General features: G+C 49.6%; 2 protein-coding genes across 3 annotated transcripts; both read right to left on the reverse strand.

Annotated features, from left to right (window-relative positions):
- Positions 1-1350: 1350 nt before the first annotated feature.
- ZBTB48 (zinc finger and BTB domain containing 48) lies at positions 1351-14385 on the reverse strand. Of its 2 annotated transcripts, none has more exons than XM_078145720.1 (11): positions 14093-14385; positions 9393-10085; positions 8552-8793; positions 5722-5909; positions 4823-4915; positions 4388-4554; positions 3880-4034; positions 2922-3058; positions 2524-2688; positions 1845-1933; positions 1351-1706 (listed from the first exon to the last, which is right to left on the reverse strand). In XM_078145720.1, exons 2-11 carry the CDS (start codon positions 10083-10085, stop codon positions 1410-1412), a joined length of 2226 nt encoding a protein of 741 aa, XP_078001846.1. In that variant the 5' UTR covers positions 14093-14385; the 3' UTR covers positions 1351-1409. The 2 variants fall into 2 exon arrangements, with proteins under 2 accessions (XP_078001846.1, XP_020830616.1); XM_020974957.2 differs by having other exon boundaries at positions 4388-4474; positions 5798-5909; positions 14093-14375.
- A 1850-nt stretch (positions 14386-16235) lies between these two features.
- On the reverse strand, positions 16236-25370 carry TAS1R1 (taste 1 receptor member 1). Its single transcript, XM_020972100.2, is given in 7 exon segments — positions 16236-17032; positions 17035-17166; positions 18942-19062; positions 19448-19660; positions 20424-21182; positions 23314-23620; positions 25258-25370. Coding segments are annotated over 7 exon segments (2442 nt in total).
- Positions 25371-26845: the final 1475 nt, after the last annotated feature.

Below are 26845 nucleotides of genomic sequence, written 5' to 3' on the forward strand. Positions count from 1 at the left end.
CGGACTGGTTTTTATTAGGCTGCCAGTGGTGACCCTTCTCCCATCCCAAGAGTTGCCATGCCCTGAGGACACAAGAGAGATTGGGGGGCTAAGGCTTCTTGCCTCCAAACATTGCTGGAGTGGGAGAGGACTGGGGCCAGATTAGAAGCCAGGGGATGGATTCTACCCCTTCCACCTAAGACTCCTTCTGTAGGGGTTACACCAGAAATCTTTATCAGCTAACACCTTAATTTTATCAGTGAATACTTTGGTATTTACTGACAGCCAGAGGAGAGAAAGACTAGGCCAAGGGAAATGTGAGGTCTGATGGAAAGGTCTAGGGACTTAACACTAAGCCCCCTTCCAACCTGAGATTCTGTGAGGGTGGAAGAGGCCTTGCCCATTGGAGGGGCAAGTGCCATCAAATAAAAGGGTCACTGCACAATCTCTTACCATTAAAGATCTTGCCATGCCCCCCCCCCCCAGCTAAGCAGTGGGAGGACACAGAGTTCTCGAAAAAATTACACTCTTGACCATATGTGCAAAATCACACCACACGACTAAGAGGAGAAATGTGAATTAACATGACTGCAAAGATTCACCTCACAACTGGCAAAAGGTGAGGAAAGGCACAGAGACACTGGGGGAGGATGGGCACACTAACGCACTGTTGGTCCACTGTCCTGGAAAACCACGGAAGGTGTCTCAACAAGACACAAAGGTTCCACACGTGCCAAAATAACCATAGCAGCATTTTTTGCAATAGCAAAGAGCTGGAAATAAAGCCGATACCCACCCATCAGGGAACGGCTCAGTGAATTATCATATGACTGTAAGGAGTATTATTGCACCCTAAGACACAACAAAGATGAGGAATTTGGAAGAGACAGTGATGGAAGGGAAACCCGGAGAAATCAAGAGCCAATGACTACAGTGCAGGCGAAGGCCACCTTCAAACAAGCCAAGGGAGTATAACTCTAGCCAACGTGGCCCTGGAGAAGAATTCAGACATGCACATCCCTCCCTTTCTCGGGGCTCAAGGCTGCAGACGTGGAGCGTGGCCTATGCTGGCAGCTCAGGGGACCCAGCTGATGGATGATTTTGTTACTAGGGAAGGCTGAGCTGGCTTATATCCAGAAATGGCTGGGATATAGAGACAAAAATCATCCACAAAACTTTTTTTAAAAGGAGGGTGGCCTGCATTTCAAGGGTGCTGGTTAGAATTCCAAACTCCCCACCTTGGCCCCCAAGGAGGGAAGGCCTTGGTGTGTCTTGGGGAGGTGGCCTGGTTCTCTGGCAGTGGCTCCATTTACTGGGAGAACAGATGAAGCCTCCAGGTGGAAATGAAGACCCTGGGAAGAAGGTAGCAACTGAGTCCAAAGTGACACCTTTATTTGGGGAAGGGTCAGGGGTGGGGCTGCAAGGGGCTGCTATGTGTCACAGTCTTCCGGGATGGTGGCAGTGATAATGAGAGACTGCTCAATGACGTCTGTGCTAGAAAAATTCTCCTCTGTACAAAGTCTCTGGCCAGGGAGCTGGGAAGCCAGTGTGCCTTGCGTCAACGACTCCACGATCACTTCGGCAGAGCCCATTTCCAGCTCCGGGGGAGGCTGCAGGGCCACCACAACCATCTTCTCGTCCTCAATGACCAGGTTCCGGAGCTTCCTCTGACGGGGATTGTAGTTTTCCACTCGGTCATGGATCTCCATGTGCCGGCGCAGGTGCGCCTGGGGTAAAGGGCAGGAGAAGATCAGCAGTCCACCAAGGCAGGCCCTGGCATGCAGGGGCATCATGGCTATGGGCGATGGGGAGGGGAGAGGAGGGGAACAGACAGCAGAGGTGGGAGCCCACCCCGAAGCTCATACCTGGCGGGTGAATTTGTAGCCACACTCGGTGCATTCAAACTTCCTCACACCCTTGTGTCTCCGCACATGCACTCGCAGCTGTTCCACGGCTTGTGGGGTGCAGGGGAGAGAGACATGGAGCTTTGTAAAGGTCTGGCACAGCATACTTCCCACGGGGCATTCCCATCTACTGGCTCCTCTGGACCAGTCACCTCCCCTACTCCAGACCCATCTCACCTGCTCATCTGTGAAATGGGGGGCTAGAGCAGAGGACCTCTAAGGTTCTTCTTGGCCCTCAATCCCTCATAATACAGAGGTGAGGCAGTGAGGGAGAGCCATCCTGACATGGGGGGCCCTTGGGTCAAGCCTCAGCCCTGCTCCCACCCTGGACTGGAGGGAGCTTCAAAGGACTATTCCTCCTTGGAGCCACAGAGGTGAAATCAACCCCAAATCTCCTCCCCAGAAGGAGGCCCAAGGACAGGCAGGCAGTCACCAGGGCTGTACAAAACCACAGAGCATGCATAGTCTACTGTGCTTCCATCTCGTGAAGCCCTCCAGCCCAATTTCTTCTCTGGCTAACCCCCCAAAACTTCTCATTTCCATCAAGAAATTAAAAGGAATGCTGCTCTACATTTTCTCCCCAGCTTTCCCTACAAAGGGTTCCCAAAGAAAGGGGTGTGGACCTGAGGGGAGTAGGCACCTTTGAAGGTTTTCCCACAGATCTGGCAGAAGTGGGGCCGGCCTTCCTGGTGACGGCTGGCGACGTGTCTCAGCAGCGGCCCCTTCTCTGTGAAACGCTGCTCACAGAATTCACAGCTAAAGGGCCGCTCACCAGTGTGTGTCCGGTGGTGTTTGTCCAGGCTGGCTACAATGGAAGAGAGGGACACAGCTGGCTCAGCCCTTTACTGCCCTCTCCTAGGAGGTCCTCATAGTGAATCCCAAGTACTCAGGGCATTAGAGGGAAGAGGGGAGGGTCAGACTAGAAACAACGGTCATGACCACAGCGTCTAGCTGGTGGGAGGCCAGGAGAACCGGCTGGAGGCTACCTTTCACCCCCGCTGTGCAGGCTCCTGGGCTGGGTAGGAGAGCCGGGAGTACCTTGTGTGCGGAAGGTTTTGCCACAAAGGTGACACTGGAAGGGCTTTTCCCCAGTGTGCGTGCGCAGGTGCATGTTCAGATTGGCCTTCTGCGTGAAAGCGTGGCTGCAGAATTCACAGACGTATGGCCGCTCATTCCTGTGCATAGGGCAGAGAGACAGGAGGGGACGTGAGTGAGCAGGGAGCACAGGCTGACCGAGTCCAGAGCCACTGGCTTTGAAAACCAGGGTACTGGGTGACATTAAAAGGGAACTTCTCTGTGGTTGGAACTGACAGATCTGTCAGGAGACAAGAAGGGCATCAGAAACCAGAACCACTGGTTACCCCATCAGAAGGGAACAGCTGAACAGACTGAATACCACGAAAGGTAAAGGTACACGCTGCCCCAGGAAAGGACGACTGTGATGAAGACGAGCAAAGAGCTGTGAGCCCTGATGCAAAAAGAAGGCAGCAAGGCTGGAAAACACCCCAAACTATGATGGCAACAAGCTAAGGAGGGAGTGACGATGAGGCCAAGGCAGGGATGGGGGAAAAGTGGTGATGAGCAATGAAGGAGACCAATAAAAAGCATTTTTTTAAAGACAGGTCTCGGTACACATCCATTTCTCTGCGTCTCCATCCTTAGAAGGTGGAGAGAGGGCGAGGCTAGACAGTGCTGGGCCTCCCCTCCAGCCTGGCTCCTCCCAATCTGGAGCCTCCACCCAGACGGCCTCTATAGACCAGAGGCTCTAAGGCCAGACCCCAGGGCAGCTCCTGCACTGTTACTGTAAATAAACCTACAGGTTTCTGAATCAAGGTCCTCCTCCCTTCAGACAGCCATCCAGGGGGGCTGGGCAGCTGAGTCTCCCAGATCTGGAGGCTGCAGAGGAGGCTCGGGCATATCCTAGGAGCAGTGGGACAGAACGCAATGGCCTCCCCCAGATGCTGCCCGGGCTGGCCCTTGAGGAGAGAGGATGTACCTGTGCTTCGCCTTAATGTGCATCTGGAGGCCATTGCGGCTGGAGGCCCGGTGCCCACACTCCTCACATACAAAGAGCTTCTCTCCTCGATGCTTGAAGGCTTCATGCAACTGAAGCTCTGTTCGAGACAGGAAGCATTTGGCGCAGGTAGGACACTGCAGATAAGAGGGGCAGGGAAGCTCATGGCCCAGCTCCACGACCAGAGCCTACTAGCCTGGCCTACCAGCTGGGCCCCGTGAGGAGAAGCCCCCTGGCACCAGCACTGTAGTGTACTCTCTCTGCATCCTGAGACTGGCATGGTGCTCAGCACATACAGCAGGTGCTTAATAAATGCCCACGGCATGGCAAAGGGGAGGGCTGGGTGGGGAGTCAAGGACTTGGGCAGCCCTACGTTTCGTCCTTCCTCCCCAGCAGGCTGCTTGTGCCCACAGGACAGAGTCCTGTACAGAAGCAGATCACTCAGGCCCCCCAGGCCCCCCAGCAGCTGCTCCTGGCCCGAGGCACTCACCGCGTGGGGCTTGGGGGCCCCATGCAGCTTGATCATGTGGCTCTGCAAGTCCTTCTTCTGCATGAATTGCTGTGAGCAGGATGAGCACTGAAATAAAGGGTCTGGGGTCACGGCAGCCGAGGGCCGAGCCAAGCGCGCTCCAGGACGGAGCACCCACAGACCAGTCCCTGGAGGAGAGTCCAGGTGCCAATGCCACAAGGAGCCCACTCCCCAGGGCCAGGGTAGGGGGTGGTTCTGAGGCTGCAGCCAAGGGAAGAGAAAGCAGGGATGCCCTAGGACCCAGGTGTTGGAAGGGACTGCAGAGATCATCCAGAGGAGGTGACCTGCCCAAGGTCACACAGTCTGAGGCAGTGCCCATCTCCCTTCTGGTGCTTTGTTCTACCAGTAGGGCCCCTCCCCTTCTTCCAGCCCTATTTTCACAGCCTGGGGACTGACCTTGTAGGGCATTTCCCCAGTGTGGGACACCATGTGAACACGCAACTCCATCCTCCGCCGGAATGTCTCCTGGCACACGGAACAAGTAAATACCTGAAAGCGAGAGGGCTGGCATCACGGTGTGTATTCTGAGGCCATCAAGCCTGGTCAGGAAAAAGTCAGGCATGGAACAGTCTTGGCCCCGTCTTTTAAAGGCTTAAAAGTCTGCTCAAGTGTGCCTAGTGGTTGAGTAGCCAAAGTGGGGAGGGGAGGGTGCAGAGCTGCACATAAGCAGAAGGGATGAGAGCAGCCTTGCCCACACACCCCCTGTCACCCGGCCTCTGGGAAAAGGAGGATTTGGGGCCACTGGCTAGGTGGGCAGCAACACCACTGCCTTTCCTTATGAGCAAAACGGCCTGCATTCCTGTCACGCCCAAAGTCAATTTAGGTTCCCAGGGCAAGCAAAAACCTGACTATGAGCCAGGAACTAGCTGTGTAACCTTGGGAGGGTTCTTTAACTCTGACATCCTCTGTCCTAAGGGCCCTCCCAGCTCTCACAATTCTGTGTTCTGAGGTCCCTCCCAGTTCTGACATTCTGGGTTTTAAGGGCCCTCCCAGCTCTGACATCCTGTGTTCTCAGGGCCCTCCCAGCTCTGACATTCTGGGTTTAAGGGCCCTCCCAGCTCTGACATTCTGGGTTCTAAGGGTCCTCCCAACTCTGACATTCTGTGTTCTAAGGGCCCTCCCAGCTCTGACATCCTGGGTTCTAAGGGTCCTCCCAACTCTGACATTCTGGATTCTAAGGGCCTTCCCAGCTCTGATATTCTGTGTTCTGAGGCCCCTCCCAGCCCTGACATTCTAATTCGTACAGTTCCACCCTGGAATGAACTCTTGTTTAGACAGAGGTTGGATGAGGTTACCTCCAAGGTCCCTTCTGTGGGGCAGGGTCTCGGGCCCTAAGGAAGAGGAAGCCCTCTCTGGCCTGCCCAGGGATACCTGCTCTGAGCGGTTCAGGCAATTCCGCGCTTCATGCTCCAGGAGATTCTCTTTCCTAAAGTAGCATTTCCCACATTTGGGGCATTCAAAAGGCTTCTCCCCAGTGTGTTTCCTGGAAGGAACAGAACCCAAGAGGCATTTGGCTGCTAGAAAGACTTCCTAGCCTTCACAATGGACCCAATTCCCCACCTCCCTCTGCCCCTCCAGGGAGAAAACAGGAATGGCAGGGGAAACTGTGCCAGAGAGCAGCCAGCCACCAAGAGCATCAGAGCCCATCCCTTCAGGCCAACTGGAGGCTACAGAGGATGAGGACAAGACCCACTCGGGTCCCAAGATGAGGACATTAGTCTGATGACAAACTTACATCACTGGGAGTGAGCCAAGCCACTCCTACACTGCCCTGATGCCAGGAGGACCAACAGGTGTCCTCTCATGCACAAAGCCCAGGATGTTTAGAGAGAGGTCATGTTTAGCACCTGACTGGCTGAGCAAGCTTTCTCCAAGGTGGGGGAGTACAACTAATGGAGCTGAAAAGCCCCGAGCAGACCTCTGTACATGACAAGAGGCCACCAGGGTGCTGAAGAAGAGTCTGGTGTGATCTGGTAAGCTCTGGGCTGCCCACCTCTCCACGCTTCTGCTAAGATGCTGTCCATAGAGGTGATTTCACTCCAACGTGTTTTGGGGGGATGTACAACATTCAGCAAATCTTATACTCAGCAGATGAATACGCAATTCCTAACATCTCAGCTATGCTAAGAGGGGAAGGGAGCCCACAGGTGTCTGAACATATAGCCCTGTGCACAAAGCTTTGAGAAATGACACCAAGACAAGAGTTCTTATCCTATGGCCCACGAACTTGTTTTTAAAAATATTCTGTTAAGGGGATTTCAAACTGATTGGTTTCCTTGATAATTAATCCTTCGGTTTTTTTTATCTTATGCATTTAAAAACATTCTACAAAGGGTCCTTCAGCCTCACTGGACACTGCCAAAGAGGTCCATGACACAGAACAGCTTAAGATCCCTTGTCCTAAGAGAACAAAGACCCCCCAGCTCACACCAGGATAACAAACTCAAGGGAAACCCTTCCTCTCGTCCCCCACCCTCTCCTATCCTGTTCAGTAAAGGAATATGAAGAAGGTCAAATGGAGAGTCATTTTCTACCAAACATGGAGGCTGTTATTTCAGATTTACTTTGACATCGTATTCATCTTCTTCCACGTAATGTATTCATATCCAGTCCTATGCAACCACTTATAGAAACCTACTTTGAAAGGCATTTAAAGTCAATACCAATCCCCTTTCTTCCAGTTCCAGGTATGGGCCCGTCTCTTTGCCCTCCCTAGTGAACCCCAGAGAAGGGCCTGGAAACGTGGTTTGGATGCACGTACCCAAACTTGGTCGCTTCTCAGAAGAGCTCAGCTAAAAAATCCCTCTGTGACTGTCAAACTTGTCTTCCTCAAAAGAGCTACTACTGGTTCCCTGGGATACACCCAGTGAATTGGCAGGGCGACAACAGCCCTAGGCAATACTGAGGTAAAGAATTTTTAGCTGTTTTTGTGTTGTGGACATCTTTAGCAGACTGGTCCAGACTATGGACCCCTCCTCAGCAAGTCTGAATGCTCAATTTTACAGGCTGATGAAAATAAAGATGTCATTTCCCCCCCATTTTTGTTCACGGACCTCCTAAAATTGATCTATGGACCAATCCATGGAACCCAAGTTAAGAATCCTCGACGATGAACCTTTCAGAACCACTGCCCTTGTGACCCTGGGCAGAGCCTTTCCCTGGCCCACTGATCTGAGTACCAGCCTGAGTCTGACACTGCCCACCTAGACCAGAAGGTCCACTGCACACTGTTGTAGACTGATGCCCAGAGAGGAAGAAACAATCCACCAAGGTGCTCGTGCGCCACTCTCCTAGTACAGGGCACCCGAGAGAGAAGGAATTTAGCCCACAGCAGGATGGCTTTCTCTTGACAGCCCTGTGTCTGAAAACAGAAGGTGCTGCTAGAGTCTATGAGTGATTGCTGGACAAGATGTGAAAGGCGGGCCCTGGAAATGGACCAATTCTAAGGTGTGATTTGATCATCAAGGCAAAGGCTACTACAGAAATCTCCAATACCATTTCCTTTTAGAAACTACGATAGTACTTTCAGGAGGATGGTGACATAAATCTCATCCTAAAAAGGCCACAGGAACTCCAAAGAGTTTTTAAGAAGTTGGGGACAATATGAAGCTCTGACAAGGAGGAATGCTTTCATGAGGATCTCATCACATCCCAGGCACAGCTAACAGGTTTCTAGTTTTCTAATGAAGTTTCTTTTGCAAACATTTAGTAAAGTTATGCTTTTGGATGGAAACACTTTAAAAACAGACTGGCGGTTGTAAGCTCTCTTGTGAAGCTCTGGGATCACAGCGCCTCAGATTGACAACAGCCCCAGACACATAGACTACAAAGTCCCAATTTTGCAGTGACACGGTCACCCTCTGGGCTGTATCTGTTTCCAGGGTCCACTCTGGGCATTTTGTGCCAGTTAAGATTATGAGAGCAGGCTGGGCTAGAGAGAGGACACAAAAGGCCCATGTGCTAAAGCCTGCAACTGGCTCCCTCAGGGACCAAGGCCAACAGGCAGGGACAATAGTAAGAAGGAAAGCGTGATGGACCTTGCCAGAACAGACAGATTAGCTCCCTGCTCTGGGTACAGAAAGGGTAGGAATGGGGAAGGGGAATTAAAAAAAAAAGAATCTTTACCTGTTGTGGACTTTTAGGTAATATTTGCTGAGGAACTTTTTATGACATGTGGGGCATTCAACCGGCACAGCTGTACCTTTTCTGTTCCTGGGGGGGTCGGCAACGGGGGGGCCCAGGCTCAGGGCCGGCTCCAGAGCACCAGGCTTTGGGGCTACGTCTGACTTCCCTGTGGTCCGCACAGTCTCTGTTTCAGAAATGTCATCTCCATCTGCATCATCCTCAACTTGGACCACCACTTCCCACTACGGCAGAACAGGCAGTGCAAGGAGGTGGTGTCACCAAACGAAACTTACAAGGATCCTGGGTGGCTGGGGGGCCGTGCCTGCTGGGCAGGGGCAAGCAGCCCTCTCCCCATCCTAAGAGGGCCTCTCGCTAGCCAGGCACTTTGCCAGAGGGACCCCCAACTCAGTAGCTAGCCCCTTGCTTGGCCGGGGTAAGGTGTTTGCTCACGGTGACCCGAAAGCCTGCCTCCCCCCATTGGACGAGGCCTGCTGCTGGTTGACATACCTGAGGCAACAATGCAAAGCCTAGACTTGGAATCAAAGGCCCTGAGTCTGAATCCCAGTTCTGTCTATCTGTGTGCCTTTGGGCCTGTCTCCTCATCTGTAAAATGAGGAGGCTGGAGTGGAAGACCTCCGAGGCTCTTTCCTGGTCTCCTCGATGACCTGGACTCAGCAGAGTGGTAGGGCAGGCCAGGGAAGGTTCTGATCTCATGTTTCCAAGTTTGGACAAGGCCTGATGTTCCAACCCCACATACTAAAGGGCTTCTGCCCCTTGGGTCCCCAACATCTCCCTCCCACTCTCATCCCCTGGGGCACCACCCCAGCACCCTGGACAGCACCTCATTACTACCAGCCTGCAGCAGGACCCCTCCTGCCTTCAAGGGTCTCCGGGGGTCTTTACAGTCTTGAGAATCCATGTCCCCAGGACTGGTTGGGGTGCTGGGCTTCAGAGCTTGCTGGAGTCTCTCGTGGGGAGAGGAGGGGTTCTCCCTCTGCCTAGGGGGACTGGGTTTGGCCCTGGGAGGGCTCTGGGGAGAGCAGGGCTTCTGAACACTGATGTCCGTGTAGAAAGCCCTGGCCATTTCTTCCTCTTCAGAGTCAGGTGGCCGCTTGAGATGACCATTCACATCCTCGGGGATGGATGTCTCCAGGCTGGCCAGCTCCTGCCCCACCAAGTCCTGCGCCTTGAAGCTTTGGCATAACTCCACAATCTCGGGCACCCGAAGCTCCCTCGCTGCCAGGAGCACCTTATCCAGGTTTCCTGCAGTGAGGGCAAGGTGTCCAGTGTAGAAAAAGTCCAGCAAGAGGCCAAAGATCTCTGCAAAGCCAGGAGGGAGGCTGACGCTGCCCACTGTGCCATCCCCATAGAGGCTTTGGAAGAAGTGGCTGCAGCAGGCCAGCACGCTCCAGTGGGCCTTGAACACAAGGCCGCCCACGTCCAGGGTGGCGTCGCAGTACTGCCCCTTCTCCCGCTGTTTGTTGAGCTCCTGCAGCACCCGCACACTGTGCTGGACAAAAGAGCCGTCCATCATCTGCAGAGAGGAAAGGCAGGAGGGACAGCCCTGTCAGAAGGTCATGAGGCAGGTGTAAGCGCACCTCCCCGGCACCAAACAGATGCTGAGCACACTAGGGATCAGAAGATAAGTGGCTTGCTCAAAGTCACAGAGCTACTAAGGAACAGGTCCCCGGATTCTAAATCTGGAACCCTTTTCACTACCCCAGAGGTGATCACCCACCCTGGAACCTGAGTGGCACTGCCTTTAGTTCACAAACACACACCAGAGACCTCGGGAGATGTTTAGGTATCTACCTCAGGCAAGGTGCTATGGGTACAAAGATAAAAATAAAATCTCTGTCCCCAAGGAAAGAGGCACTGCTTGGCTTGGAGTGGGGAAGCTAAGGAGGCTTACAGTATTTTGGGTGGGAAGAGAGCTACAAAGTTGGGCCTGGCATGTCACGGGGGCAAAATCTTAAGGAGGTATGGGAGTGCGGCTAGCAGAGGAGGTGACTACTGGAGGGTACAGCTAGCCAGAAAAAGTTAACTTGGCACAATTAATAAGCAGCACGGTTAGGAGGGAATATGGTTGAATGGGGGGAAAAAAACCTGGTATGAAATTTCTCTAAGGGTTTGGTGTCCAAGATATACAAACAATTAACAAATACATTTAAGACTAAAAGCCACTCTCCAGTAGATAAATGGTCAAAGGATATAAACAGTCTTCAAAAGAAGAACTGCAAAGTATTCACAACCACCTGAAAGAATGCTTCAGATCACTAATTATAAGAGAAATGCAAATCAAACAATGCTGAAGTTTCACCTCACATCCTACAAATGGGCAAAGATGATAATAAAACAAAAACAAAAAACAATAGTCAATGCTGGAGGGGTTGCGGAAAGACAGACACACTAATAGGTGGCTGGTGCAGTTGTGAAATGGTATAACCATTTTAGAAAACAACTTGGGATTATGCAAATAAAGTGATTAAAATATCTATACCCTTTGAATGAGAGAGTTCATTACTGGGCTTAGATATGCCAAAGACGTCATTAATAAGAGCAAAGTCCCTTTATATGCCAAAATATTTATAGTGGCGCTTTTAGTGATACCTACAAATTAAAAACAAAGTACAGGCCCATTAATTCAGGAATGGCTAGACAAATTCTGGCATGTGAATGTAATGGAATATGCCTATGCTGTAAGAAATGATGCATATGATGAATACAGAGAAATCTGGGAAGATCGACATTAACTGATCCGGAGTAAGGTAAGCAGAGCCAAGAAGACAATCTACATAATGTCAACCAAAAAACCACAAGCCAACAAAACCAAACCGAACCAAAAGTGACTGTAACAAAGTGACAAAGATCCAGCAGGCCTCAAACCAAGAGCTGAGAGAAGATATCCCCAACTCATCCCTTCAGAGGTAGGAGACACACAGGTGTTGCACATGTATCAATAAGCTTGGCTGATTTTTTTTTGTCTTAAAAACATTATTTGTTGTATGGAATGGCTGGAGGGATGGAGGGAAAGAATACTGGGGAAAACTATGATGATGTAAAAAAAAATCAATAAAAACTTGTGAACATAACAAAACTATAAAGCTCAAGCATGACTCAAAAGAAGAGACGGGAGAGGACAACCCAAGCCTACCTCTTTGTGGAGGGGGGGGCCTGCAGGTGTTACTCACTGGACATATTCTGGACTTTTTCAAAGAATTGATCAGTTGAATTGATTTTTCTCTTCTTTTTCTCGTCTTTAAAAAATATTGTCACATGGAATGGCTCTCTGGCAGGGTTGGGAGAGAGTTACTGAGGAAAACTATGAAAACAGACATCAATAAAACCTTATAAAAGGAAGTAATATGGTTAGCTGAAAATGGTTAATGGGAGTACTAGTGAGTCATGATCAATGGGGAATACAGATAATGGAAAATTATGGCAAACGGCTCATTTAATATGAATGACAGCTAGCAGAACATGGTAAATGGTGAGTCAGTCAACAAGCATTTTTTAAGTGTCTACTAAGTGCCTGGCACTCGGCACTGGGGACAGACAAGAAAGGCAACAAACAGTCTCTGTCCCCAAGAAGCTCACAGTCTACTGCAGAAGACAACATGCAAACATCTATTAGAAACTAGATATACAGAATAATTTGGAGATGATCCACAGGGAGAAGACAATAATATTGAGAAGGACTGGGAAAAGCTTCTTATAGAAAACAGGACTTAAAGGAAGTCAGAGAGGGCAGAAGACGGAGGAAAGGAGTGAGAATGTTGAGAAAGTCTAGGGCTGGGAAATGGGAGTGAGAGGCCAGTATCACTAAGTCAAAGAGATGGGGAGGAGTTAAGGTGTAAGAAGACTGGAAAGGTAGGAAGGGGTCAGGTTATGAAGGACTGATCCTGAAGGTGGCAGGGAGACACTGGAGACTGTTGAATACAAGACTGACATTGTCACCACCAAGATGGTGGCAGTGTCAAAGGAAGGAAGTAGGCATATATGAGAGATGTTAAAAAGGTATAATCAACAAGACTTTGCAACAGATTGGATATGGAGGAGAAGAGGAATTGAGCAGCTGACACCTAGGTTTTGAGCCTGGGTAACCAGGAGGATGATGGTGCCCTTGACAGTAATAGGAAAATTGGGGGGAAAGATGAGTTCAGTTTTAGACATGTTGCATTTAAGATCTATCTCTATAAGACATACAGTTTGAAGTGTCCAATAGCCAGCTGGAGATGGGAGAGTATTTGTCAGGAGAGAGGCTAGGGCTGGGAATCATTAGCATAGAAATAATAACTGAATCCATAGGACCTGATGAGATTACCAAAGGATATAGTATAGAGCATGGGGTGGCTACTGTCTATTTTCATACAGCCTGCAAGCCAAGAATGGTTTTTACATTTTAAAATTAAGCTTTATTGTATTTAACAACAATGTAAAAACCATTCTTAGATGGAGTGCTGTACAAAAACAGGCAGGCAGTGGATGGCTGCAGTTTGCTGACCCTCTGGTACAGAGGGAGAGGAGAGGAGAGGAGATGAAGATCAAGGACACAGACTTGAAGGGCACCTGCTGTTAGCAGCTGTGACCTGGAGGAAAACCCAGGACAGCAGCCTGAGGAGCAGGAGGAGAACAAGAGAGAGAGAAAAGACGGTAGTGAGAAGAGTGTGATCAACAGTGCCAAAGGCTACCGAGAGAAGAAGGGTGGGGAATGAGAAAAGGCCACAGGATCTGGTGATTAAGAGGAGGGAACAGTTTTGGTTACACCATTCTGCAGAGAGCTGAGGGAAGAGCTGATCGTAGAAAGCCTTCTCAAGGGTTTGGCCATGGAAGGGAGGAGGGAAACGGGATGACAGCCAGTGTGTACAGTGGAGCAGGAGGCCGCTGGATGGCTCGGAGTCAGCAAGACCTGAGTTCAAATCTGCCCTCAGACGCTTACTAGCTGTGTGATCCTGGGAAAGTCACTTCACCCTGCCTCGGTTTACTCATCCGTAAAATGAGCTGGAGGAGGAAATGGCAAACCATAAAACCCCCAGGGTCAGCACTGGCCTGCTACGGTCACCGGGGTCATGACAGCGGATCAAGGGAGGGTCTTTTGGAGGGGGGAAGACATGGGCATGTTCGTAGTCAGCAGGGAAGCGGCCGGTGGAGAGAAAGAGTCAGAGAAAAGTTAATGGGGGCACGGGCCCTGGGGCCCAGGGGGAGGCGGCGGGTCGTGGGGGGCAAGGCTGGGTCACGGCAATGGCGAATTCCGTTAACAGGACAAGGTTGGTGGGCAGTCCGCCCATCAGGACAGCTGGACGGCTAACAGGGTCCGGTCACAGAGCGCGGTTCAAGTGGAGCGCGCTAGCGGGGCCCGATTAACAGGCGAGGCCGCGAGCCCCGCCGGTCCGGCCCAGTCCCGGTGGCCGGTCCCGCCCCCGCCCCGCCGCCGGCCCCTCTGCGCCTCACGGCCCGGCTGAGCACAGCTCGACGCTCCCTAGGCGGCGCGTCCCCGCGCCTCTCTCCGCCCCTCCCCGAGAGCGCGCCCCGCCGCCTCACCTGCCCCGGGCCCGGCCCGCTCCGGAGACTCCCCAGCGCCTGCCAAGCTCCCCCGGAGGAACTGCCAGAGGCGAACCGTGCGCAGTCGCACCGAGTGAAGCCGAGAACAACCGCCGCCGGACGTGACGTGGGGCGCACGAGACGGGGGCGGGGCGACGCGCGGCCTCGGGGTCAGAGCGGAGTTCGTCGCCAGACGCCAATGAGAAACCGCAGGGGGTTGGGGTGGAAGGCGGGGGTGGTCAGCTTAAGCCGGAGCGGTCAGCTTAAGCGGGAGCGACCGGATGTTGCTCGACCTCTCAGCCACTCAGAGGGTCTTAGAGGCGGCCAATGGGATCGCGCGGGGTGAGCGCTCCACCTCCCCGCCTCCCGCATTGCCTAGGCAACGGCAGAGCGGCGAACTCGGCCTCGCCCCCAGACGGAGGCGGGCCCAGCTGCGCGCGCCAGGCTAGCTGCCGGACCGCCCCGGGGTCGTGGGGTCAGCCCCTCCTCGGCCGGGGGCGGGGCTCCCCAAGAAGCCGAAAGCGGAGGCGGGGCATGTTCTTTGTAGCGTCCTTGTCTAGTCCGGTCCCTGGGCTAGGCTGCCTCTTTGGGGAGGAAGGAAGGGCACCGTGCCCAGGGTTGGTGCCCGAGAAGCTCGGCGCCAGGGCCAGCTCCGCTGCTCCCCAGCTGGGGGACCGTGGGCAATAGCTTCACCTCTCTAGGCCTGTGTTTCTTCCCCTGTAAAACACATCGGGGTTGGACTAGCTCTCTCTCTCTCTCTGGGCCTGTTTCCTTCTCTGTAAAATGAAGGGACTGGACCAGACCCTCTTCGAGTCTCCTGGTTCCAAGCCCCCGGGTGAAACCTTTTCTAACCACCTCCCCGCTGGTGACGTCTGCTCCCCGTCCCCCTCACCCCAAGCTAGGGCAGCCTGGTGCAGGGGCCTGAATTTGGATCCAGAAGACTGAATCTTGGCTTTGCTACGGTGATCTGTGCAGGTCATTTCCCCTGTGAACCTGTTTCCTCATCTGCAAAATGACGGACTAGGTTGCTTCTCAGACTCATGGAATCATAGATGTAGAATTGGGGAAGGTCCTTAGAAGTCATCTTATTACAGGGGAGGAAACCTGAGGAGACCTGAAAGTAATTTGCCCAAGATCACACCGGTGGTGAGAGGCAGAACAAGATCTTGGACTCCAAATCCAGCTTTCTTTCCACTATCCCACTAGATCGATTAGCCTATGATTCATGTTTCCATTTTATTCTTTCTGGTAAAGAGACTTCAAGAAGCTTAGTAGTTATAGGTGTTTGTTTGGAGATGGAGTCTCTCTCTGCTACTTACTGCTTCTGTGACTTTGGAGGAGTCACTTTTCCTCTGTCCTTCAGTTTCCTCCTCTAGAAAATGAAGAATTTGGATTAGGTAATCTCTAAAGTCCTTCCTGGTTTTAGATCCTGTTACTTAAAGGGTAGCAAGGTGTGCATCTGGAACAGTACCAGAGTCAGAGAATCAGGGTTTGAATCCCTACTCTGCTATGGAGTATCTGTGTAACCATGGGCAAATAATTCCTCAGCCTCAGGTTCCTCATTTAAAAATGATGGCATTCTACTGGATGATCTCAAATACTCCAGTTCTAAATCTATTTATCAGCCCTCTATACCACCTTCCACACATGAGCTCCACTACCCCTTTCAGCTCTAAATCCTAAAATCCTAAAATGGGTGGAAGTTGATAGGCAGATTTAAACTTAATGTTAGGAAAAACTTCCAAAGGAGTAAAGCTATTCAGAATTAGAATGGGCTGCCTCTGGAGTTAGTGAGTTCTTTATCACTGGATGTCTTCAAAGAGAGATTGAAATAATCAGTTGTTGAGGAGACAATTCTTGGTTATATACGGATTGGACTTTATAGCTTTTGAGCTTCCTTCTGACTTCCATTGGCTGTTATGAGGAGGATTCCTGGTTAGCTAAAGTTTGGACCAGCCTCTGAGGTCCCTTCAGCTCGGATTCTGTGAGCGTAGCTACCAAACCTCAGGAAAGAAGAGTATATGTCCTGTTGAGACTTCACATTTTTCCTCACCCTATTCCCCAACTCTACCTAGCCCTACCCTGCCCATCCCTCCATCCAACCATTCATCCTCCCCTTCCTTCCCCTCCCAAGCTGAGACACTTAGGGGGAGCTGCAGCGCTGTGTGTAATCTTGGATAGAGGCCTGGAAATACTCAGTGGTGTTGAGGTCTGGGCGGCAGAGGATGACGTAGCACTTGGGGAGGAAGTAGCCACTGAAAACACCACCGAGACTGCTCATGATGACCAGAGCATGGATGGCTGTCATGTATTTGCCACGGTAGATACCATTTGTGGTGGCGAGGCCAATCCAGGAAATAAAGTAGAGGAGTAGGCTGAAGGTGATGCATTTGGCCTCGTTGTAGTTTTCCGGAAGATCCTTGCCCACATAGCTACAGGCGAAACAGCTAACTGAGAGTAGCCAGGTGTAGAGAATGCTTAGCACATAACCTGGAGAGTTGTTGTTGGAACACTCCAGCACCACCAGCTCTGGGAACTGCTTATACTCCTTGGTGGGCCAGGGGGTCCAAGCCACCAGCCACATGATACATATGAGAAGCTGGATAGTTGAGCTCATAACCACAAAGATCTTGGGCCCATGGTGCTGCACCCAGGAATGGTAGAGGGTGGGCATCTTGGCTGACAACTTGAAGATGACCACCAGCTGGAAGGAGCGGATGGTTAAGCAAGATAGGAAAATGGCAAAGCCCAGGGCAAAGAGGGACTGCCGCAGCAGGCAGGTGAGAGGCGTTGGCTCCCCGAGGAAGCAGTAGGGGCTACAGCCAGCTCCCGCCAGGGAGCCCAGCATGAGGAAGCACATGTGGCCCCCGGCCGATCTCACCACAGGGGTGTCCAGGTGCCAGGCAAACAAGCTGGTCACCCCTGCCAAAAGGAGCAGCACAGTGTGTTAGCCCCCATGAGCACCAAGGAGACTGGATGGTGCCAGGCGAGGAACTCAATGGTGCGGTTGAAGCACGTGTGGCTGCCCTCTGGGGACCATTCTTCTTTCTGACATGGATGACAACGGTACCGGTCTGTAAGTAAGGGGAAGAAGAAGCCTGAGCAGAGAGGCTGTCACCTCAGCCTAAGAGAGCTTCAAAGTTTATTAGCCATGTGCAAAGCACTGGCCAGACTACAGGACAAACAGATAAACAGGGCTCTAGCTTGGAATACTTTGACACAGCTTTTGTCTCAGTAAGCTCTCAGTGAAGATCCGATCCCATCTGCATCTCCTCATCTTGAACAGGAGATTTCTGTTCCATGACCTGCAGTATCCTTCTTAGAGCTACATACACACATATCCCAGAGGCCCTTCTGTAGGCTTTAGTTCTGTGGGTACCACTACAGCCCTGGGGTTATCAGTTATCCTCGTAGTCCATGTAAACAGAGGAAAGCAGACTCCTTCCTCTTGTGCTCAGTTACTGTAAGGGCCCCTCTCCTCATCCAAATGGATACATTTCATTTGTGTAGATGGCTTTCACCACTCTGAAGAGGAAGGTGATTTCTGTCTTTCCCGCCAATATTTCCATCAACCAAACTTGCCTTCCTAACTTAGGGCTCAACAGTTTCTCTGTTTTGGGGTTTTTAAGAGCAGAAACGAATATAGATCAAGAGTATTCTGAGAAAAGGATATGGAAACTCCAACCTAAAACCAGACTGGGAAGAATAAGCCACTTTAACTGGTCACTACGATTGCACAGTGTGTGGCACACAGTAAACACTTAATAAATGCTTGTTGACTGACTGACAGACTGATCTTGGCCATGAACTACTATATATAAGACAGTGTAGGTCTGCCACAAATTTGTCCACTGGAAAGATTCTACCATTTGTACTTTGGCAAAGGAAGTCAGAGAAGGACATGATAAGTATGGCATCATCAGATGATATGGAGCCCTGCAAATAGGGCCCATGTATAGGCCTCTTTGAAGGAATATGAAGGGAAGCCAGTTTTAATGAGGTGGTGGGAATAGGCTGTAACCTTTAGGAGGTGAAATAGAAGCTATAGAATGAGCTTAGGCCTAAAGACGTTCTGGTGCTCATGGCTGTGTCTTTCCACCCTGGGTTTTAATCTACTCTGAGCACAATTTTTGCCCCATTATGGATACTAAGCATAAGGAAGCTGCCTAATGAGATAGTGACTCACATTTATATAATACTATCAGTTTTATAAAACACTTTTGTTGCTCAGTTGTGTCCGACTCTCAGTGACCCCATTTGGGGTCTTCTTGGCAAAGATTCTGGAGTGGTTGGCCATTTCCTTTTCCAGTTCATTTTACAGATGGGAAAACGGAGGCAAACAGAGGTTAAGTGAATTACCCAGGTCATACAGCTCGTAAGTATCTGAGGCCAGATTTGAACTCAGGAAGATGAGCGTTCTTGACTCCAGGCCCAGCGCTCTATGCACTATGGCACTCCCTAGCACCTACAAAACACTTTACAAATACTATTTCATTTGATCCTTAAAAGAGCTTGGTGAGGTAGGTACTTCTTTTTATCCCCGTTTTATGAATTTAGAAACAATGAGTTGGGATTAAGTGAATTGCCCAGAGCCACATGAGGTGGCTGAGGCAGAATCTGAGCCCAGGTCTTTCTACCTCATGATAAAATGACCGTGGAGCCTCAGTTCTACCTTTCCTGATGAGAATAACTGCTTTGTAAATTTTGAAGCGCCATAAAAATGTCTGTGATTACTATACAGGGTGATGTAAAAGCTTGCTAAGACTTGGACGTGTTGGTCTCAGGAAGGGGTGGCAGGGGAGGAGTCTTTTAATTTGTGGAACTATGAGGAAGCAGGCTGGCCACTCACCACTGCTGTTGAGGAAGGTCCCAGCTGGACAGGGCACACATTCAAAGCAGCAGTACTGTGGTCCCACTATCCTCCGTGACTCTCCTGCTGGACACTCCTCTGAGCACACTGACCGAGGCACCTGGATAAAACCACAGGCATCCCAACTTCAGACTGGAAGGGGCTACAGCCAAAGGAGGGGGATGAGCAGGAGGGACCTTAAAAGGCAATACTGTAAAAAGGCTCAGGAAGCCAGGCAAGAAGGACAGATGTCAGAATCTCGCCATTTCAGGGCTCACTTACTGGATAATCTCCCTTTGGACTTTCCTAGTAGCCATAGATAAGAATTGTGCCCTCAAAACCGCCTCAGGGTCTGGCATACTGCGAATTTTTATTTACAGCTTTGTGGAAACTATCCCACCCTGACATCCCTCAGGCACCCCTAAGTTCTGGACACTAGACTGCTTTATCAGAGAGTGACCTGGCCAGTGATTATCCCAATGTGATTCCCAGAGGTGGCTTCTTACCTGTTTTTTCCCTTTGTACCAGCGGATTTTAGTCTGATCTATTTTCAAGTGAATAGGGAACCATGTGGAAGCTCCAATGACTTTGAAGGTCCAGTTAGGGCCATTCCAGTCCCACGTAACAATATCATATCGACTGAACAGATCTCCATTTTCATTAAAGGACACAGAGTTTCCAAGCAGCATGAAATCCACCTTCTTGATCTCCTCCAGCAGCTACAATATATAGCAACCATGTACCCCAACCACAAACTGTACAGAGCTTCCTTTGAGAACCCAAAGAATGCAAGATGAGAGCTGTTTAAAAAGAGAGGAAATACGGCAGCTAGCTAGCTGGCACAGTGGATAGAGCACTGGCCTTGGAGTCAGGAGGACCTGAGTTCAAATGTGACCTCAGACACTTACTAGCTATGTGACCCTGGGCAAGTCACTTAACCTGACTGCCTCCTTGAGAGAGAGAGAGAGAGAGAGAGAGAGAGAGAGAGAGAGAGAGAGAGAGAGAGAGAGAGAGAGAGAGAGAGAGAGAGAGAGAGAGAGAGAGAGAGAGAGAGAGAGAGAGGAAGGAAGTAAAAGCACCAAGGTAGGAATCTACTTTCTTGGAAAGTGTTGAGCCCAGCCAGGTCTGGGTTATTTAGAGAGAGATAGCCCCTTCCATGGGATCTCTTCCCTTTCCCAAGTGAGATGTCGTATCGGTAGAGGGTTCCCCTGTTGAGGTTTTTACTTCTGAATTTCATCTTTAGGAAGCCAGGGGCACGACAGGGAGGAGAACGGGAAAATGTGAGGAGATGAGAATTTTCCTCAAGGGACTTACCTTTGATTTCCTGGCTTTCCCATTCCCTTTCTACACTGAGAGTGTGGAGAGGTCTACTCTGATCTAGTGCTCTAAGAGGAATGGAGTGAGTCCCCTGGGTACCAAAGGATTCTGGAGAATAATCCTTCCAGAATAATGCTTTGTGGAGGCCAAGCTTCCCCCTCTCACCTGCCAAGGATAGATCTTGCCTGTGGTACAGACTCCTGATGAGCAGCCCAGGAGCTGGTGCAGCCCGTGGGCCACAGCATACACAGCAGCATACACATTGTAGGCTGAATTCATGGAAAATGCACTCAGCTCAGTATTCATATCTGTTGTAAGAAACAGGTGCTGATTGCAGATCTGATCATCTCCATCCTGGGCAGGATCAGTTGATGGCTCTGAGGTCTTCTTAGCCTGGATGTAAGCCTCTTCAAACTCCTTTAATCCAAGGATGTGTCTCTGTGGGATAGCTACCCCAATCACTGTCCCAATCCCTGAAATGCCAGACACCTGTGTGATGTAACTGGAGATGGACCAGTCTTCTGTGGCTAGCCACACTTTATCAGTCACATTCCCCAGCACCACTGCCTTAAAGAAGACACGGGCTTGATTTCTAGTACAGAAGACAATCACCACCTTGGCTCCCAACTTTGTGAGCGACAGCACCATATTCTGCATTATGCTGTCATCAGCTTGGGCTGAAATGGGCACAAAATCCTTATGGGCGATACAGATTTCCTGTTCAGTGACCAAGTCCTCCAGCATCTGAACTCCCTGCAAACCGTACTCATTGTCACTGCCAATCATGGAGATCCAAGACCACCCAAACTCCTTCAGCAGCATCACAATCGTCTGAACCTGGTACACGTCACTTGGGATCGTGCGCAGGAATGAGGGGTACTCCCTCTTCTCACTTAATGTGCTGCTGGTTGCCCCGTAGCTGATCTATGGGGAAGGAATCGATCAAAGACCAAAGATTAAGCACTCTGCTAGGTGCTGGGGACACCAAGACGCAAATAAAATAATCCTGCTCTCAAGTTTACCTTCGAGGGAGGGAGATGTGTATGTGTGTGTGTGTGTGTGTGTGTGTGTGTGTACACATGCATGCACACATACACATAAGTATATACAAAACAGGACTATAGGGAATTGGGGGGAAGGGAGAAATCAGGAAAGGCTTCATGAAGAAGGGGGCACTTGAGGCTTTTAAGGGATTCTAAGAGGCAGAGGCGAGGAAGCAGTACATGCCAGGCATGGAAGACAGCTAGGCAAGGGCACAGAAGGTCAATTTAACTGAACCACAGCATAGATGAAGGGCAGTATTATATAATAAGGCTGGAAATTAAGTTAAACTCAAGTTGTGGAGTACTTCAAATGCCAAGCAGAGAAGTTTACATTTGAGCCAAGAGTAATAGGAAGCTTCTAGAGTGCATTGAGAAGCTGTGTGGTATAGTAGGTAGAGTACTGGCCTGAGAGGAAGACCTGAGTTCAAATCCTACCTCAGATACATATGAGCAGTGCAACCATAAGCAAGTCCATTTACTGTATCTGTGCTTCTGTCTCCTTATTTGTAAAGTCTCTTCTGGTTCTAAATCTATGATTCCATGGCCCTATGAGCTAGGGAATGACATGGCTCAGACCTGTACTTTAGAAATATCACTGTAGTGCTTATACGTAGGAAGGACTGGAGTGGGGAGAGACCTGAGGCAGAAACAAATGAACAGGCTTATGGAGTAGTCCAGGTGAGAGGCAATGAAGGTCTGCACTAAGATGGTGAATGTCTGAGCCGAAAGAGGGGGGCATTTAGGACAGTCAAGTCAGTGTGCATTTATGAAGTGCTGGCTCTGTAACTATATGGCATGGTGCTTAGTGTGGGGATATGAAGAAAGACACAGTCAGTCCCTGACCCCAGGGAGTTCACAATTTAATCGAGGAGACAATATGCTAACAGTTACGTACAAACAGGACAGAGACAGGATGAATTGGAGCTAATCAACAGAGGGAAGGCCCTAACACTAAGAGAATAAGAAAATCCTTCTTGTAGAAGGTAGAATTTTATCTGAGACTTGGAGAAAGCCAGAGAGGGTAGGAGGCAGATAGGAGGAGAGAGCATTTCAGTCATGGGGGAATAGCCAGAGAAGATTCCCCAGAGATGGATTGTCTTGTGGAAGGAACAGCAAAGAGGCCAGTGTCACTGGGTGTGTAAGAAGACTGGAAAGGTAGGAAGGGACCAGGTTATGAAGGGCTCTAAAAGACAGAGAAAAGATGGGGAAGTAGGAATCCAGTTAGCAATGTCTATCTGGGCCAAGTAAGACCAACTGACCTACAGTAACACCAATGTTGGGAACCTGGTGGTGGTGATCTCGAGAGAACTATGGAAGAAGAGGGGTGCATTCAGAAAAAAGTTATTCAGAAGGAAATGGTGAGCAACAGTGTCAAATGCTGTAGAGAGGTCAAGAAGGAGGAGAACTGAGAAAAGGCCTTTAGCCTCGGCAGTTAAGAGATCATTGGCAACTGTGAGGAAAGTCATTTCAGCTAAGTGAGGAGGTCGACCTTCAGATTGCAGAGTGTAGAAAAGAATGAGAGGAAGGCAGTAGAGGGGATGAGTGTAGAAACCTTTTTTTTTTAGGAGTTTGGCTGAGAAAAGGAAAGACAGAAGACAATAGTTTGAGGAGATGGTAGTGCTTTTGAAGGATTGGGGAGACAGGCATTTTTGAAGGCAGCAGGGAAAGAATGAGGAAAAAGAGAGGTCAGTGTTTGAGGGGGAGCAATTCTGGGGCAATCTATTAGAGAAGATGAGAATGGATGGGATTAGGGGGCATGTAGAAGAGTTGGCATGGTCCAGGAGAAGGGTCACTTATTCATCAGACATTCATCCTTAAAGGGGAGGATAGACAATGGTATCAAGGGGTCATGAAATAAAAAGAAGGAAAGAAAGGAAATTTGTGTAGATCAGTCAAAAACCAATGATTGAGAGCCATTGGCTAAACCTGAAAATAACACAGGAATAAGCTGGTGCATGTTAATGGCTCCTGCACTGATGACCTGGACCAGGGACTCAAAGGCTCCAGCTTACCTGGGGGATCAAGAATGTGCTCAGTAGAGATGCAGACATGGTGGTCAGCTCAGAGCTGCTTGGCCCAATCACCGCCACTACCTTGGGGGAATAGCTGATGAAGTTTTCAGGAATCTTGATAAGATTGCTTCTGGGCTGGGAGAGAATGCTCAGGGTGGCATACGAATTGGCAGACTTCGAACATATGTCATAGAGTTCGTAGCCCAGAGTGATATTGGGAAGCAGAGAGCTGGAGTTGTTGATCTCCTCTATGGAGTACCTCATGGCCTGGAAAAGGTGGTAGCCATGGCCATTGAAGGTCTTGGACCTATGGGAAACGCAGGGCCAGAGAAGTAAGGATGGTCATCAGCACTGAACCTCCAGACCCGAGGCCAAGACCTTTTTCTTCCTAACTGAGGTAGGGTTCTAGTCCTCTATATTATGGAATACCTAACATTTATATACTACGTTAAGGTTTGCAAAGGGCTCTATGTAGATGATCTCATTTGATTCAGACCTTCATGTTTCCTTGAAGATCTGTGATATAGATGTGACATTACCCCCATTTTACAGGCAAGAAAACTGAGGCCCAGAGAGGGGATGTAACTTACTGGTAAGTGTCTGGGGCAGAATTTTTAGCCCAGTTCTTACCCCAAGGTACCATCTGCTCTACTATCTTTAGTCACTCAGTAACTTGTAATAGTGACCCTCTTATTATATGGATACTTAGTCTACTGAAAGTAGAGGCTAGAGAGAGGGCTAGCCTGGGAGTCTGGAAGACCTGGGTTCAAGTCTTACCTCTGACACATGGGACTGTGGACAAGTCAGTGAACCTCTTGGTGCTCTAGACTTACACTCTAAGACTATCAGTTGCAGAGAAGATGCCCACTTATATCAATGAAGGGAGTTTCCTCACCTGGGAGGTCCAGACATGAACGAGATCACAAGTCCAGTCACTGTTGTCCTATTGTTCTATGTCTATAAACTTGGCTTGTCTATGCCAGGCAGCATTGCAAAGAGGCAAATTTATTACTCGATGTCCGGAAAAATTTCCCAAGTAATTAGAACTATTCACTTGTGTGATGGGCCACTTGGGAATTGAGGGCCTTGTCTGTGGATGTCTTCAGGCAGAGGCTACTTGTTGGGTGGCCTGTGGTTGGGGGTTTCTTTCTGGGTATAGGTTGGACTAAATGGCTCCTCCCACTCTAAAATTCTGTGGGAAGGAAGGGAAGGAGAGCTTTTAAAGCACCTAGTACATGCTAGGCACTGTGCTGAGTGCTTTACAAATATCTCATTTTATTCTCACAACAACGGTAGGGGCTATTATGATCCTTATTTTACAGATGAGGAAACTGAGGCGGACAGATGTTAAATGACCTGTCCAAGGTGCCACAGCTAGTAAGTGTCTGAATCAGGATTTGAATTCAGGCTTCCTGACTCTAGGCCCCATGCTCTGTGCATTATGGCACCCCCTACTTGTGATTCTGCACATGGCAGTATTTTTGGAAGGAAAGGAGAATTCAGATTTTTATCACCATTTTCTGAGGTGGTGTTAAAAGAGAAGCCATTATTACATGGTCTTTTATCTTGAGGAGTCTAGTTGGAAAGACAAAAAGATACTTGAAATGTGGAGCCTAATTGTAATCCAACAGAAAAAGCCCAAAGCAAAATAATCAACTGAATAAGGGCAGACGGAAGAGAATAAAACATAGATGGGGATGGGTGAGCATCGCAGGGAAAGATTCCCAAAGGAAGCCTGTCTTGAGTGAACTCTTGGTGACAGAGAATGGTGTAAGTGGGTGTTAGGAAAAGGGAGGGCAATTCAGATGGAGGTCCTGGTCCTGCAAAAATCCAGAGGCAAGGAATTAGCAAGTTGACTCCACATTGAGTAGATTGCGTTGTGGAAGAAGCAGGACTTCTCTGTGGATGACTTCCACGAGATAGTGGTTCAGATCCCTCACTTACCTCTCACACAAGGTCACCTCGGGTTTGTCTCTGTCTTCTAAGACAGAGTGGATGGGGAACAATCCTGCAATGATGTGATCCCCAGGCATCTTGAAGTCAGAAGGGGTCTCCATTTCTTGACAGCTGAAAAGACAGGAAATGAAAAGAGGCAGGCAGACAAGGTGAGATTTAACATAGAACATGCTGCTCAGATGGGCAATCTAGCTCTGCTTGTCCTCTTTATGTCAGAGGTGCTCCTGTCCTGCAAGCTCAGGATGATTGAAATAGGCAGAATCTGGAGCTCCAACCTCATCCTCCTCAATTTTATGCTTTGGAAAGGGGCGGGCCTTGGATATGATATACAAAACCCAAGTCCGGCAGCTAAAATGCTTGAGTTGGACTTCCTGGCTTGTGGTTCTGCATAGGAACCCAAGGGGTGCTCTTGGGGCAAATGAGAGGATGAATTGTCCTTGCCTCAGACAGGTGGCACCCACTGCCTCTCATTTGACAATTGTGGATTTAGATCAGGAAGGGTGTGGTGGAGTTTTTGTTGTGCCAGTTTTGCTAAACCCTGGGAGGTTGCATTAAAAGAACCCATTTGTATAGTTTAGCTGGGGGTTTACCCTACTCTGTATTGGAACTAGAGCAACAGATCCTTCGCTAAGCATCCTCCCAAGGCGGTTCTCACAGATCACATTGCTCTGCACCTCTTTATTGCACTTAGATGGGAATAGGGAAAGGAGCTGTGGTTGGAGCCTGGGGACTTCTTGGAGGGAGAGAGGCAGTGTATTACTGTGGACGATGGACTTGGAGTAGGGAAGACCTGGGTTCAAATCTCTAAGGAAGGCACTTAACTTCTCTGTCTCAGTTTTCTTATCTGTAAAATACGGGGGTTGATTTTAGCCTCAAAGGTCTCTCAGAGCTTTAAATCTATGTTGTTATTCTGTCGCTTCCAACTCTTGGTGACCCCATTTGGGGTTTTCTTGGCAAAGATACTGGGTGGGTTGCCATTTCCTTCTCCAGCTTATTTTACAGATCAGGAAACTGAGGCAAACAGGTTGAAGTGACTTGCTCAGGGTCACACAGCTAGTAAGTGCCTGAGGCCAGATTTGAGACTCCAGGCCCAGAGCTCTATCCATTGCGCCACCTAGCTGCCCAATCTATATAATTCTTTGAATTCCTCAGCCTGGTTAGGTTAACTTTAGATCTGTGAACTTTTTTTTTTAATGTTTTCATAACTTTCAATATAATTTATTTCTTTTGTAATCCTATACATTCTATTTTATGCATTTAAAAACCGTATTCTAATAAAGGTTCCATAAGCTTCATCGGGCTGCCAAAGGGATCCGTGGCCCCCCAAAAGTTAAGAACCCCTGCCTTCCCCACCCTCAATCATCTATGGCTTTTTTGAGCACTTCTGGTATAGCACGCCTTAGAGGCGATATCTGAATGCAGGTCTGCCTGACTCCAAGGCCAGCATACTATCTATTGTAGCCAGGTATCCTCTAGTATGAATTATCTGTGCTTGTGATATATTCCCTATTAGCTGTAGGCTCCATGAAATTTCTTATCTCATCTCATTTTTCTTATCCTCAAATCCACTCAACCT

The sequence above is a fragment of the Phascolarctos cinereus genome, unplaced genomic scaffold, assembly GCF_003287225.1.
Source record: "Phascolarctos cinereus isolate Bilbo 61053 unplaced genomic scaffold, phaCin_HiC Scaffold_726;HRSCAF=1367, whole genome shotgun sequence".
Lineage (NCBI taxonomy): Eukaryota > Metazoa > Chordata > Mammalia > Diprotodontia > Phascolarctidae > Phascolarctos > Phascolarctos cinereus.